Source organism: Manihot esculenta, chromosome 4 (genome assembly GCF_001659605.2).
Source record: "Manihot esculenta cultivar AM560-2 chromosome 4, M.esculenta_v8, whole genome shotgun sequence".
NCBI classification, from domain to species: domain Eukaryota; kingdom Viridiplantae; phylum Streptophyta; class Magnoliopsida; order Malpighiales; family Euphorbiaceae; genus Manihot; species Manihot esculenta.
The window spans coordinates 29,546,570-29,560,433 of NC_035164.2; the positions used below are offsets into that span (position 1 = coordinate 29,546,570).

Consider the following 13,864-nt stretch of genomic DNA (forward strand, 5'->3'; position numbering starts at 1 on the left):
TAAAAATTTTATTAATTAATTTTTCATTAATTATAATAATTAATTGTCAGAAAAAATATAAAATAAATCAAATATAAATAAATAAATTTATAAGTCAATGAATAATTTTTTATAATTAAATAATAAAATATTTAACTGTTAAAAATTAATTAATTAAAATTTTTAAAAAGTTTCAAAAATTATTTTCCAAAATTAATAGAAGTTTATTTTATTTATCCTAATTACTTTTATAATTTCTAGTTTATTTTTATTTTTATTTTTATTTTATTTGATCTGTTACGAGTCCGTTTTTGACCCGGACGAAAGCTTTCTTCTTTCTTTCTTCAATGTCGTTGAAACTATCGAATTGAAATTCCACTCACTGTTTTCCCAATTTCACACTTGAATTACTCTCCAAATTCACACAGAATTTGGATTCCACGACAAAGCGAGAAAAACGAAGAGCTTCGATTCTCTCTCCCTCTGCGCCTCTCTTGGTCTGCTCTCTTTGTGTGTGTGTGTGTCTGCCTGCCTCATTGCATTAGGGTTTTCGGGAAATGAAATCTCCGTTAGGTAAGCTTCGAGGATTTAAGCTTCATAAGAGCGATGCTAAGGACAAAAGAGACCTTTTACCTTCCGCACAGTTGGATGAGCTCGCTCAAGCTGCCCAGGTGCCTTTTTCTCTTCTGATCTTAATCTTCAACTTCAATTCTCTCTTTTCCTTTCAATCTTAGTTGTATATTCAACTCACAATTCTTTTATTTTTGTCATTTTGGAGCAAATAATCGTTAAGTGGATTTGTCTAGTAATTTAAGTATGTTTTTAAATCGAAGTCGGGAAATAATTTTATGGGCAACAACCCAAATTTTATAAAAAGAAAAGGGGTTTCTAGAGATTTATTATTTTTATGTGAAAATTGCAACTTCGATCGATGTTGTTAACATCAAGTTAAGTTGATCAAGTGGTGGTTTACAATTCACAGCTGAAAATTTGCTCGCTGCTGCGTGTTCCGAATTTAATTGTTGAAATCTTTTTTCATGGTTACATTTGGTCTGCTAAGAATGTTTGCACTTGTGTGTCCTTGTTCATTACTGGAACATTGAACCGCCAATAAAGAGGCTGAATTAACTCAAGGATTTAATCATCAAGCTAAATTCACAGCACTTATGGGACTCTGTGGACATAAAGTTTTGGGTTGTGATTGTAGCATTACACTCTCTAGAGTTCGGAAATTATAAGAAGGCCAAATCAGACACAGCAAAATATATATATATTTTGAGAACTTATTCTTTGAACTTTTTTTAGCGGGCCATTTGGTGTTATTATTGTTTAATACTTCCTTTGATTGTTTCCTTCTCGCAGGACATGCAAGACATGAGAAATTGCTACGATAGCTTGCTTTCTGCAGCTGCTGCAACGGCAAACAGTGCATACGGTATGTGAAATGTCCCCTTCTCTTTTGTTTTTGTTTTTCATGTTGTATATTAGATAGTATGACTTTATCATTCCCATTCTGCATTTTTCCAAATAGAATTTGGCCTGTTTTTCTTTCCAGTGTTTTTTATTCCCATTTTGTTTAGCTTTCTTATTGGTTGTTAGGATGAGAAAATTGTTGGTGGTTTTCAATCAATAAATAATATTAAATCTACAGGATGTTGTTGCTGCTTCAAAATCTTTCATTCTTACTATTAATTGAGTTCTGAAATTGAATTTGTGCTCATATATGGCCAAATGCCCAGTATTGGGGCACAACGAAGATATCAAGAAGCATTGCTCTGACCTAGGAAACAATCTCCTTACAAATGCAAGAGATGTATGTCTTGACTGTCCCCAACCCCAAGGCCTGCATTGTGTGAGGCTTCAGGCACTGGGAATACTTAAATGCTTCAGCTGGTTTAAATGCATCCCTGATGTGTCTACTGATAAATTTAATATAATGTATAACTTGCACCATTCTGCATGATACCTATCAAACTTATTCATTCATTGCAATATGAGATTCTTCCATGTGACTCCATCTCCAACTTTCAGAATTCTCAGAGTCACTGCGGGAAATGGGTTCTTGTCTACTGGAGAAAACTGCATTACATGATGAAGAAAGCGGTAAGCAAAAGTGTGAAAAAGTTTGGCAAGTTGTTTGAAATAGATATTGCCTTTGTAGCATGCTCTATCAAATTTGTCCTGAGACTTTAAAATGTTCCCTTCATTAAAAATTGGGAATTTACCTATATAATACACGCATGTGATTATTTGTGCTATATACATGGCTCAATCGAACAAAATAGTGTTCTCTTTGGTGGGAAAGAAAAAGAAAGTTCTTGAGTGCTAATTGATCAGGAGGGCCTTAAAGCGTCTCTTAAGCAATCTACAGTTGACTTTAATTTTGAATTAAAAAATTTCTGTGCCTTGCTAGTTTCTTCAAGGTTAAATTTGAGAGCTTAGTGCTGTGGAGCTCTGATTCTTGTAGCTTTTAAAGATCACTTCTGATTACTCAGGCAGGAGTGGGTTAGATTCATAAAGTACGTTCTAACATTTTATGTTTTTATTTTTGTTTCTTTCCTCCTCCTTGATATATTATCACATTTAGCATTTTCTATTTCGGAACTAAGGCGTAGTCGAGTTTATTATAATCTTTATATTTTTCTTTATTGCACAAATTCTTTGCTTATATTTCTCTTGTAGTGTTAGCTGGAGCCTGGAAGTTAATATATTCTGTTAAGTGTTAACCCATTAAGTACTAGAGATGCATGCTAATTTGTTTCTTCTGTTATTTGCCTTCGTGTATGAGAACTTGTGTTGTGAAATTTAGTGAACATGCTAGTTGAACTTCATATATATTGGAGGCACAAGATGCAAAAAGATCCTGGAGCCTATGTTAACAATTGAGAGAGGTGAGATGCAAAGGAAATAAAATAAATAAGACAACTATTCCTATATAAGACAACCACTTATGTTAATAACATAAGCATTGAGAATTCTAAAACTGATAGAAATAGAACTAAAATGTTAAAACAAATTTAAAACAATAATCCTACACTCCTACTCAATAGCAATAATCCTTAAAACAACCCCAAGAGGACTACTCTTCTTCAAGAGTAATATAGGTTATAATGACCGAAAAAATATTATTCATGACAAAAAAAAATGTTGTATGCTATTAGTTTAACCTCTTTATTTTCCCTAATCACTTGTTGCTTACTTTCAAATTAACAGTTTAACCTGCAAGCTAGATTAATGGGCAGGAAATTCTTCTATAACATGAAAGCAAAAAGCAACAAGAGCATCTGAAGAAAAAAGAACAAACAAGAGCATCCTGAATTTTGATAGGAGCCAAGAGCCCAAGAGGCATGTAGAAAGGAAGAAGAGAAAAAAGTGAGGAAAGAAAGAAAAAAGGGGTTGTGGGATGGATGATAAAATTGAATAAAATATGACACCAGATTTGAAGAATTAGTCAATCCCATTCCAAAATCTTAGCATTCTCATGTTCACAAATGTACTAGTAGCCCATTTCTTTTTATTGAGCTATAATCTTGTGTACATTCCTTAAGTATGTATTACTCTGTGCATACGTGTGTATGCTGAATTCATTCTTTGAGAAATAGGAAAGAGAGAAACAGTGGTTTCTCTTAAAAATTATGTTCTTCATTAGGGGTGTGAGGAACTGAGAGCCAGTAGAGATGGAATGAAGAAAAGGGGTCTTGGGACATCATGTTGTGGATTGAGCAAGTGAAAGTGTTAAATCTGAGGCAGACCTAACTCATTCCAAAAGCTAGCTTAGCTTAAGGGGGAGGGGTGGCTATCCCAAACCGACGTCGATTCAACACACCCCTCATGTCCAGGACTACACTGGAGCGTCATACATTTATAGAAGACCGAACATCGGTGGAGACTGATACTATGTTAAATCTGGACTAGGCCTAACTTATCCGAAAGCTAGATCAAGGGGAGCAGTGCCTATGGCCCATATAAAGGCACATTACCCTTTTCTACAACAACCGATGTGAGATTCAACACTCTCTTCACGCCCAGAATTTTTACTGGTGCGGCTCAACATCCCATCCGCAATATCGGATGGGAGGCTTTAATACTATGAAGAATTTTGGGAGGAATTTTTGATTCTATTCCAATTGAATTGATCTTTATAAGGTTTGAGTATTTATACACAAAGTATCAACCTAAATTAGGAATATTTGCAATAAGAATAAAATTCTTTAAATCAAGCCTGATTTGAATGCTCCTAATTAGGAACTATATGTTGGTCAATAGAAATAATAAGATAGATGGAAAAAAAAGGGACCAAGAGGCAGGGGCGGAGATAGAGGGTGGCAAGTGGGTGCCCGGCCCCCCAAGCCTCAACCATTTTTTTATTTTATATGTATTAAATAATTTAAATATTTTAAATTTTTATAGTACATTAATATAATACAAGTCTTAGCCCCCTCAACTTTTTCTAAAACTATTTTAGTAAGTATAATGAAGTTTGAATTTTTATTAAAACTCTCACAATTTTTATTAGTCTTCCTAAATATGTATAAAAATCTTAAATAAATGTAACATATTTTTAATTTTGTTAATTGGCTCCTCAAACTTTTTATTGGTCTCTAATATAATGTATCTATTATAATTTAAATAGAAACATTAAAAATTATTTGATTGCCTAAAAAATGTATGAAAGTATAATTAAAATTTAATTATTTAAACTTATATTTTAATAAATTACAATTTGGTTATAAATGTTATTTTAAAGTTGAATGCAAATTAATTTAATAATTTCTTATTACACTATTTAAATTTAAATGGAAATTTTCTATTGTATTTTTCTCTCCTTATTCTATGAGTTATATAATTTTCTTTTTTGTTTTACCTTCCTCGTATTTTACTTTCTCTCCTTTATTTCATTAAAATTAAAATTTATTTTATTTACATATTTTCAGGTAGATAAAATTAGCAATCACAATTCTCATACAAGTTTGATTTGATCATCTTATTAAGTATAAATTTATTTTAATATTTTATTAGTCTTTAGTTTTTTCGTTAGTTTAATTTTAATATTTTTATTTTATTTTATGCTATTATATCATATAATCTAGCTATTTGTAGTTTAATTATTTTTTTTTGAATCATATAAGGATTAGATATAATATTTTGATGTTGATATATTTTTTATTATTACATATATAGGCGAGTGTATACATTATTATAATTGGCCCCTCCAAAGAAAAAATCCTGGCTCTGCCCCTGCCTAGAGAGGTTGGGGAAAAAAAAAAAGAAATTGGAGTGAAAAGCAATAGAGAAGAAGGATAATAAGAAAGAGAGCGAGCCTGGTTGTGACCTGCAGAAAAACCATAGATGTGGTATTTCCCCCCTTGTGTAGGATTCTAAAGCAACATTGTCTTCTTTCTTTTTTTCAATTTTGTTGTTTTAATTTGATTGGTTTGCATGATTAAGACCTCTCTGCACAGTTGGATGAAAACTTTAAAAAAAAAAAAAATTCTGCAGAAAAAAGAAAGCAGAGGCATTTAGGTGTGCACCTCATTAAGGTAACCTGCTTTAAGTGATTTAGGTGTAACAGGCTTCACCCGTGACGGTTTGTGCCTCAGGACACCTTTAACAACTGTGTAAATCTCAGAATCTATGTTGGACCTATAATTGAATTTACTTAAGCAAATGGAGATGGTGGGTAAAGAAAGGTACCCCCACTATGGAATTTCCATTTAGAATATAGTTCATGGCAAGCCTTCAAAAATAAGATATGTGAATGAGAGTTGACATATGTTGATTGGTTTTCCCTTACTCAGTTCCCATATTGGTAATATGCATTCCAATTTCTTGAATATAATAGTCAAATTTATTTAGAGAAGTGCTGTAAAATATTGTGTGCTTTTTTCTATGCAGACAATTGTATTGAATTTGCTCTAACATCATGCACAAGAATGTGTATGCATGTTTTATAATATGCAGAGGGTTCAACAGTTTGATTTTTTAATGACTTCCTAGTTCCATTTGAGAATTAAGCATATTAATGCAACTATATTACAATATGATGTATGGATTACATATAAATTAAGTTGATTGTCTACAATTATATGTAGGTGGAGTTTTGTTGATGTTGGGGAAAGTGCAGTTTGAACTTCAAAAACTTGTTGATAGATATGTGAGTGCTTGCTGTTTCATTGTAATTATAGTATGCTTTTTGATAATATTTTGAAGTAAATACCTTCAACCAGTTCTAACTTACTGTTGCTCGTAATTCAGCGGTCCCACATAGTTTTGACAATCACACATCCATCAGAGTCTCTTCTCAATGAACTTCGGACAGTTGAGGTTTGTTTCTCCAAATCCCTGCATTGCTTATTATTTTATAGGAGGTTTCATGTACAACATACCATCACCTGGCTGTTGGTTAAGTGTTCTTTGTTTCTATGTTATTGATTCCACACTTGTTGCAATTATTACCCCAGCCCTCTAAAAAAGTTGTTTTACACAATATTTTTTTATTGTTGAGGATACTTGTCATTTTATATGCATAATTTTATGCCTTGGTAGAATATTAGAAATATCCTGGTTGGAATCAAGAATTCACATTGAAACTTGATAAGGAGCATTAGCTGCCGGATGAGAGATTATAAGGATATTCCTACTTTCTTTTTACCCTGATCTGTAATTTGCAAAGTTGTCTTTTTATTGAGTATGCTTTTTGATCTATTTATAATTGATTGAGTTCTCTTCTCCTTAGTTGGGCTTTTAAATTTTACATTCACCAGAACTTGTGGTAAGTCTCTGTTTGTATTGCCCAAAATGGCACCTTTGGAGGGTTAGCCATGATATGGTGGTGGGAGAATTTCTCCATATGAGTTAAAATCAGGAGTTTTAACTATAATCAAAACCTCTCCGCAATGCAAACAGAAGGTTATTTGTACTTTGACATCCTTTTTGCCATGGGGCTACCTTGCAATAATCTTGATTGAAGGTGATGTGAATAACCCTGTTTTGATAAGCTTCAAAACCTAGGTTTGTAGTTTGCACAGTCTATTTCTAATCAAGTCCTTGATGTGCATTTATTATAGCTAAACAACTAGGTTAGAACAGAAGTGTTATTTACAAGTAATGTATACTTTTCATTTTTATCATATTTCATCTCAAAAAGTATTTTGTATTAGGTTCTACATGGAACTGCTTTTGTAGCTATTGGTTGTTGAGAAAGGTACACTTAAAAGTTTTGCTTACAACAATTGGTGATTTTGGCAAGTTTTGGAAACAGCTCCAAAGCAATTTCTAACTACTGCCTGGGAAAAAAAATAATCTAAAGTGCTTTTCTAAAAACTGGTTTCAGAAGCAACGCCTTGAAGGCCCTTGTTAGCATGGCAACACTATGGTCGGTATTGAGGTGTGGTACTTGTCAATGTGTTAACCTTGAATTTTGAGTAAATTTCCTATAAAGCATGGTATTGTTTTATAAGTTTGATTATGAAAGCCTTCCCCCTTCTCTCATGGCAGAGGTGGCTGTTGCTTCCTTTCCAGAAGAGGTTTTACGTCACCTTTGTACTGTCTAGATGCATAGAATATACTGGTATAAAATAATTTTTCTATGAGTTTTGCTTAATAGGCTCCTCTTGCTTTTTGGTGCAGGATATGAAGCGACAATGTGATGAAAAAAGGTATGTCCTTTTCTACTGAATTCTGCTTTTATTTGATAATTACTTCTGAATCTTTGTATGTAATGTTCAGAAATGTCTATGAACACATTGTGGCACAACAGAAAGAAAAAGGAAAATCAAAGGGTGGGAAAGGTGAAAGCTTTACTTTGCAGCAACTGCAAACAGCTCATGATGAATATGATGAAGAGGCAACCCTGTGTGTTTTCCGGTTGAAGTCTCTGAAACAAGGACAGTCTCGAAGTCTTCTAACACAGGCAGCTCGTCATCATGCAGCTCAGGTTTTCTTTATATTCATTGAAGGTATTTAGAAGTCAAAGTTCTTTCATTCTTATTATAACTAACATGACGATACGCCCTTGTTTTCTGCTTTAAATGCAGTTGAATTTCTTCCGGAAGGGACTTAAATCACTTGAGGCTGTTGATCAACACTTAAAACTTGTCGCAGACCAACAACATATCGATTATCAGTTCTGTGGACTTGAAGATGATAGTAAGGAATATGGTGAAGGTGACGAGAATAATGGTGATCCAAATGGAGGCAGGGAACTGAGTTTCGACTACAGAGCAAATAAGCAGGGGCATGATGTTGTTTCTGCTTCAAGGAATTCAATGGAGGTAAGTTTGTTAATATAATATTAATAGGAAAAAAAATTTAAATTATAAGAAGATGTCTTATTTGTAGTTTATTTATCATATTTGATGCTTAACATTCCTAAATTACCATCCCAGCCCCTTTAGTCCTGTAATATCTTGAAATGTTGTGAATGCTTTGTCAGTAAGTTTGTAACAAACTGCCATCTCTTATTTTTATTTTTTGAGATTTTCTTCTTTCTGTAATAATGATTTAGATTGCTGCTGCAGGAAGAGTTCATTAAAGTATTATTATTAGCATTATTGTTGTTGTACTTTTTACCATTTTTGGAAAGTAACTATTCTATTCAGTTCGAGAAAGAATTTAAACATAAATAAAGTAAATAATAATGTATCATTTGGAATTGGAAGAGCTAGCTGTCTTTAACTTGCACTTGCGCTAATCAGAGGCTTTCTAATTGTTTTTTATTAATTAGTAAGGCGCCTAATGACTCTCACTTCTGAACATTTGTATTTTAGCTGGTGATTGTGCGTTGATGCTTATTTTTTCTTCTTTTGTTGACACTTGCAGACATTAAGTCCTAGTTGGATGGAGTAATATTGCTATCTTGTAAAATGTCCCATTAACTTTGTTAAATAACTTATAGTTTGGACAGCATGGTGGTTAGCTTGAAACAAAATGGGGAGTCCTATTAGCTGGGTTTTAATGTTGGAATGGCTATGGAAGTATCCTATTGTTGAATGAAATTATTAACTTATTTTATAGAAGCATATACTCTTAGAAGAGTAGGAAGGAGTGGAAATTTTGTTCGAAGGATGTAGTATTCTCATAATAGTAGTGGAAGTGCATTGGAGAAAGAATGGATGGGGTGAACTTCTGTTTGAAAGAGGGACTGTTCTCATAATAGGAATGGATGTACATTGTATAAAAGAATGGATATTTTCTTAAGAGCAAGTCTGTGAATATTGGAGGATTTAAAGTTGAAAGAGCAAAATCTTCCTAGTTAAATTAGTAATGGGGCATTTCTGGATATTTTGTTTTATATCTGATCTTTTACCAATTTTGTTTGTGCTTACATGGTTGCCTATTACCTAGGTGGATGATGTTGACTTGTCATTTCCTCAAGCTTCAATGACGGGAAGTGCAGAGGTACAATTTTGCTTTCCTTTTGGTTAGTCATTGGAACCTAGTGAATAGTGATTTTAACAGGAACAGTTATCCTTCCCACTGCACAATGACATGTTCTTCATATCATTAACTTTACTGATAGTTCCCAACTATTGTGGATGGAAACCAGTGGCGATCTAGGAAAAAAATTGGGGTCAGCATATAAATTTTTTCTACAGTAAGATTTTTTAAACAAAGAGGCTTAATTGACCTCAATTTGCAGTAACGCATCTCATTAACAAGAGGATTTAATAATTAAATTTGTGAGGTTCAATTTAGATAATTATCTATATATATGTATGCACATAAGAGTGGATCTATTTGGTACTTCAGCCAATGATAACTTGAGATTTTTGGGCTCACTGCTTGCTGTAGAATTTTAATATGATCTTGTAATTATGTTAATGATTGTTACCCTTCTAATTTGTTGGCTTTGATGATTCCATGCTGTGAGGTCTGAGGTGTAAGCTAAGCAACTAAAACTGTGCATCGTGATGCAGTTAAATCCAGACAAAAACCAAGGGGGTTTCCCGATCTCGCTTAGGGAACATCGACCAGGAAGCCATTCTGCACCAATATTTCCCGAAAGAAAACCTGATCCAGGTGAAAAAATAAGACAAATGCATTCATCTGCAAGGAAGTCCTACACATATGTGCTGCCCACACCCATTGATGCTAAGGGTGCAATCTCCTCGAGGACAAGTGGTTCAGCTGCGCAAACAAGGCCAAGTGACCGCGGTGGACGCACCCGTAATTTGTGGCATTCATCCCCATTGGAACAGAAGCAGCATGAAAAAGATCCTATTGACAGTTCTCTGGCAGAATTTACTGTCTTAAAACCAAGTTCAGCACACAAACATAGCAACTGCAATGCATCCATCCAGTTACCCCCTCCTTTAGTGGAAGGAACTTCACTTCCGCAGTTCGATACATGTAATTCATCTGATAACAAGAAAATTAAACGCCAATCTTTCTCTGGGCCAATAACTAGTAAGTCATGGTCTATGAAGCCTGCTTTATCTGCCAGTGGTCCCATCTCCTCTAACGAACTTCCCCAACAAGCTTCTGGTGTGTTTCCACGTGTAATGATTCCTCAGACTACATCTCCAAAAGTATCCCCAACTGCTTCACCACCCCTTGCATCTTCGCCCAGAATAAGTGAGCTTCATGAGCTTCCTAGGCCACCAGTTAATTTAGCCTCAAAACCAGCAAAATCATCTGCATTAGTTGGTCACTCGGCTCCATTGGTGAGGAATCCTGAGCATTCTGGAGCAAGCAAGGTGCCTTCTACAACAACAAATTATGCATCACCTCTGCCAATTCCGCCTTTGGTTGTCCCTAGGAGTTTCTCAATACCCACCAGCGGTCAGAGAGCAACGACAGTGCATGTTTCCAAGTCTATGGAGTCTCTGCATGTCCCAGAAAAGGCTGAAGAAGTTGACTCTCCACCACTGACACCTATTTCCCTGGCAAACATGAAACAAGCATCTACCCTATCTGAATTGCTTCCTCATTCTGGTCAAATTAGAGGTAACTGGATATCATATTTTTGGCTCTTGTAGAATGAAATCTACTATACATGGACAACTAAATGGTCAAGAAGGCCCCTTTGTTGATTCTTTGACTTCACTTTTCTGTTGAGAATTTCAATCGCATTGCTTTAGTTAAAAGCATTAATATGTTTAGGGATAAGAAAGTGAGTTTTTCAGCATGAATTAAGGATATTGTTTTCTACATGTTCAATTGGCTTAATGCGCAAGGTCCTCTGGGACATGTTAATCAAGTGGTATTGTTTTTGGATCAGGAAACTCTGACCTTGCCTATTTTGTGGGACATCTATTTTCTATTATATATGGCAGTCAGTCATTAATGTTGCTCGGACAAAACAAAAAAAGTCATTAACGTTGTACCTGCATTGTCATGCATGTTTAGGTTGATGCCATTTGATAATAGAAATCATTTTCAGAACTAGTCCTTTTTCCAGTGATGAAGTGGATTTTGTCTTGATAATTTAACTAGTATTTTGGAAAATTAACTGCTGAATTATTTTGTGCCTCATTTTCTCAGCAAAGGAATTGTAAGATTGACATGGAAGTAGTATGATATGTTAGACAAACAGGGCCAATCACTGTTCATAGCTGTGAATTTTATCCACTTATGCTGCTTGATTGTTTATCTGTAATAACGATCTAATTTTGGGTTTGGATTGTGATCATCTTCACTGAATGCAGGTGGGAGCTGATATCATGCACGTTAGATGAATTCCTGATTTTCTTTTCTCAAGACTGCCTTGCCTGATGCAATCTTTTTCTTCCTGGGGTCTCGTTCTTCTTCAAGCTGGGGCACTGTAAATAGTATGCTCTACGCATTGTTTAGTTTCTCATCCAAAATTTTGTGCATCGTGTGATTGATTTAGGATGAGAACTACGCTCCACCACCACATAATTGTTCATTATTACAGGACCATATGTATATCTTCGATTAAGAAATTTTGTTTTTGGTTCCACTTCATTAAAAATCTTCTACCATAAATCACTAATCGGGTAAGAATTGTGTTTCTTACGCTGCTGTAGTCACTAGAAATAAAATGTCTGTTTCATCACATCTCAACCAGTCATTGGCAGCTATGTAAAGGTTTTGCATCTCATTTTATATTTTTGTTTCATTTGCTACCTCAAATTGCATCATAGGACGTGAAATGATAATGACTTTAGACCCTCAAATACGCAAATTTTTATCAAATCATGGGATTATAAAAGCTCAATTAAATTCATAAACGATTTGCGGGGCTGAAGACAGCATCATAAGGATACATAAAGAGCTAATTGTTGAAAAAAAAAAATTCTAGGAAAACATTTTCGTGTAAACTTAAATTGTTATTTAACAAGTTTTGTATTGAAAGTTATTTACATGCTAAATAAAAGTTCAAAAATTTTTGTAATAAAAGTTAAAATTGAAGAAAGCGCAGTCACCCTCTAAATTGATTGGCTACTGCAGTACCCGTTCCGTTACCGGAACTGGGACGTCACGAGGTAACAGATAACTGACCCGTCGATGAAGATGACGGCAGCAACCGCACCACCGCCACCGACGATTTAATCATCCGCCTTTCCAAACTCCTGAGTTCCCAGTCGTTTCCTTAAAATGCCTGCTGTTATCAAATACCAATTTCTGAGGCCTTCAATTTTCACTGCTTCTCGCTCTCCATCACCAGAATCTCTCATCATTTCTTGCTCGTTTTCGGATGAAGCTACAACTTCAGGTGAGTTCCTTGCAACCCTGTCCTGCTCCCTACCATCATTGCTTTTATTTCTCGTCTTCTCTGGATTGGGTTTTACTTTTTGCTATTGAATTTGGCCCATATGTTATTGAAACACTGTTATTTAATGATTTAGATAATCAGTTACCTTATTTTGAAGTTCCATTTTGCAAGAGACAGAAGTATTGAAGAAGTTATCATCTATGGATCGGCTGGTTTTATGTGCTGGAGATGATACAGTTCAGAGTATGAACTTGAACATAGATTCACAGTATTTGTAGCTATTATGACAATTTTCCCCCAATTTGTTTTAATCCTGGCTCTCTTCTTGTCATTATTGGGCACTTTTGAGACATGGAATTTCATTATGGATTGATGTACCCTTGGCAGATGAGTGAAGAGCATAGTCAACTTCCTGCATCAGAAATAGTTTCCAGAGATGGATGATTTGAATAGAAAATAGCCCTCTTGATCATTTTCGTTTGTTCGAAATCACATGTTCATCATTATGAGCAATTTTAACCTCTATTATCACATCAGACTTGAAAACACTTACTTCAATTGGGTGTACCATTTTTTTTTTTTTATGAAAAAAAAAAAGTCATAGTGGGTTGGGTGTGATTGTACATTTGTTGGGTGAAATTCATTTAATCCAAATCTTGCTAAGGGTACTCTATTACTTCCAGCTACTTTTGTTTGTAATTTTCCTTTTTCTTCTTTTTTTTTTTTTTAATTTTATGTATAAAAATCATGATAAATGTTATCTGTATCGGCAGCAGCATAGACTTAAGTGTATGTTTAAGAATTATTCAAAAAATAACAAAAAAAAATTGAAAATTATTATTTTTAATTGTAAAATGGATAGAGATTTACAGTCAAAAGATTTATATAAAAAACGCAAAAGGATGTTTCTTGATTATGTCTTTTCCATTCCATATTCTCTTGACTGTAAAATGCAAAAGATAATAAAATTTGTGGGATGAAAATATTAAAAATTTTAATTACTCACTAGTCAATATTTTAAAATTAATATTTAATAAAATTTAATTTATTTAAAATAAATATAATTAAAAAATTTATATTCCTTGTGTGAAAAATAAAATGATAAAATTTATCTTATTTAACTTTCCTCTAAAGTTTCAGTAAAAAAGAAGTGCAATGAGGTGGATTACTATTGAAAATTTATCCATGGTTATAATGTAGAACAGT

The 13,864-nt window shown here is 33.9% G+C and overlaps 1 protein-coding gene and 1 long non-coding RNA gene across 6 annotated transcripts; both read left to right on the forward strand.

The window, feature by feature from the left end:
• The first annotated feature begins 277 nt into the window (after positions 1 to 277).
• On the forward strand, positions 278 to 12,079 carry LOC110613702 (uncharacterized protein At2g33490). Of its 5 annotated transcripts, XM_021754941.2 has the most exons (11): positions 278 to 650; positions 1,342 to 1,414; positions 2,011 to 2,082; positions 6,072 to 6,133; positions 6,235 to 6,303; positions 7,609 to 7,637; positions 7,708 to 7,915; positions 8,016 to 8,252; positions 9,325 to 9,378; positions 9,897 to 10,926; positions 11,628 to 12,079. In XM_021754941.2, exons 1-11 carry the CDS (start codon positions 537 to 539, stop codon positions 11,636 to 11,638), a joined length of 1,959 nt encoding a protein of 652 aa, XP_021610633.1. In that variant the 5' UTR covers positions 278 to 536; the 3' UTR covers positions 11,639 to 12,079. The 5 variants fall into 5 exon arrangements, with proteins under 5 accessions (XP_021610633.1, XP_043811875.1, XP_021610634.1 ...); XM_043955940.1 differs by lacking the exon at positions 2,011 to 2,082; XM_021754942.2 differs by lacking the exons at positions 278 to 650; positions 1,342 to 1,414 and adding an exon at positions 2,393 to 2,498 and having other exon boundaries at positions 2,014 to 2,082.
• Positions 12,080 to 12,720: 641 nt separating this feature from the next.
• On the forward strand, positions 12,721 to 13,340 carry LOC122723526. The gene is made up of 2 exons (XR_006350449.1): positions 12,721 to 12,901; positions 13,046 to 13,340. It is a non-coding gene; the product is annotated as an uncharacterized LOC122723526 (long non-coding RNA).
• Positions 13,341 to 13,864: the final 524 nt, after the last annotated feature.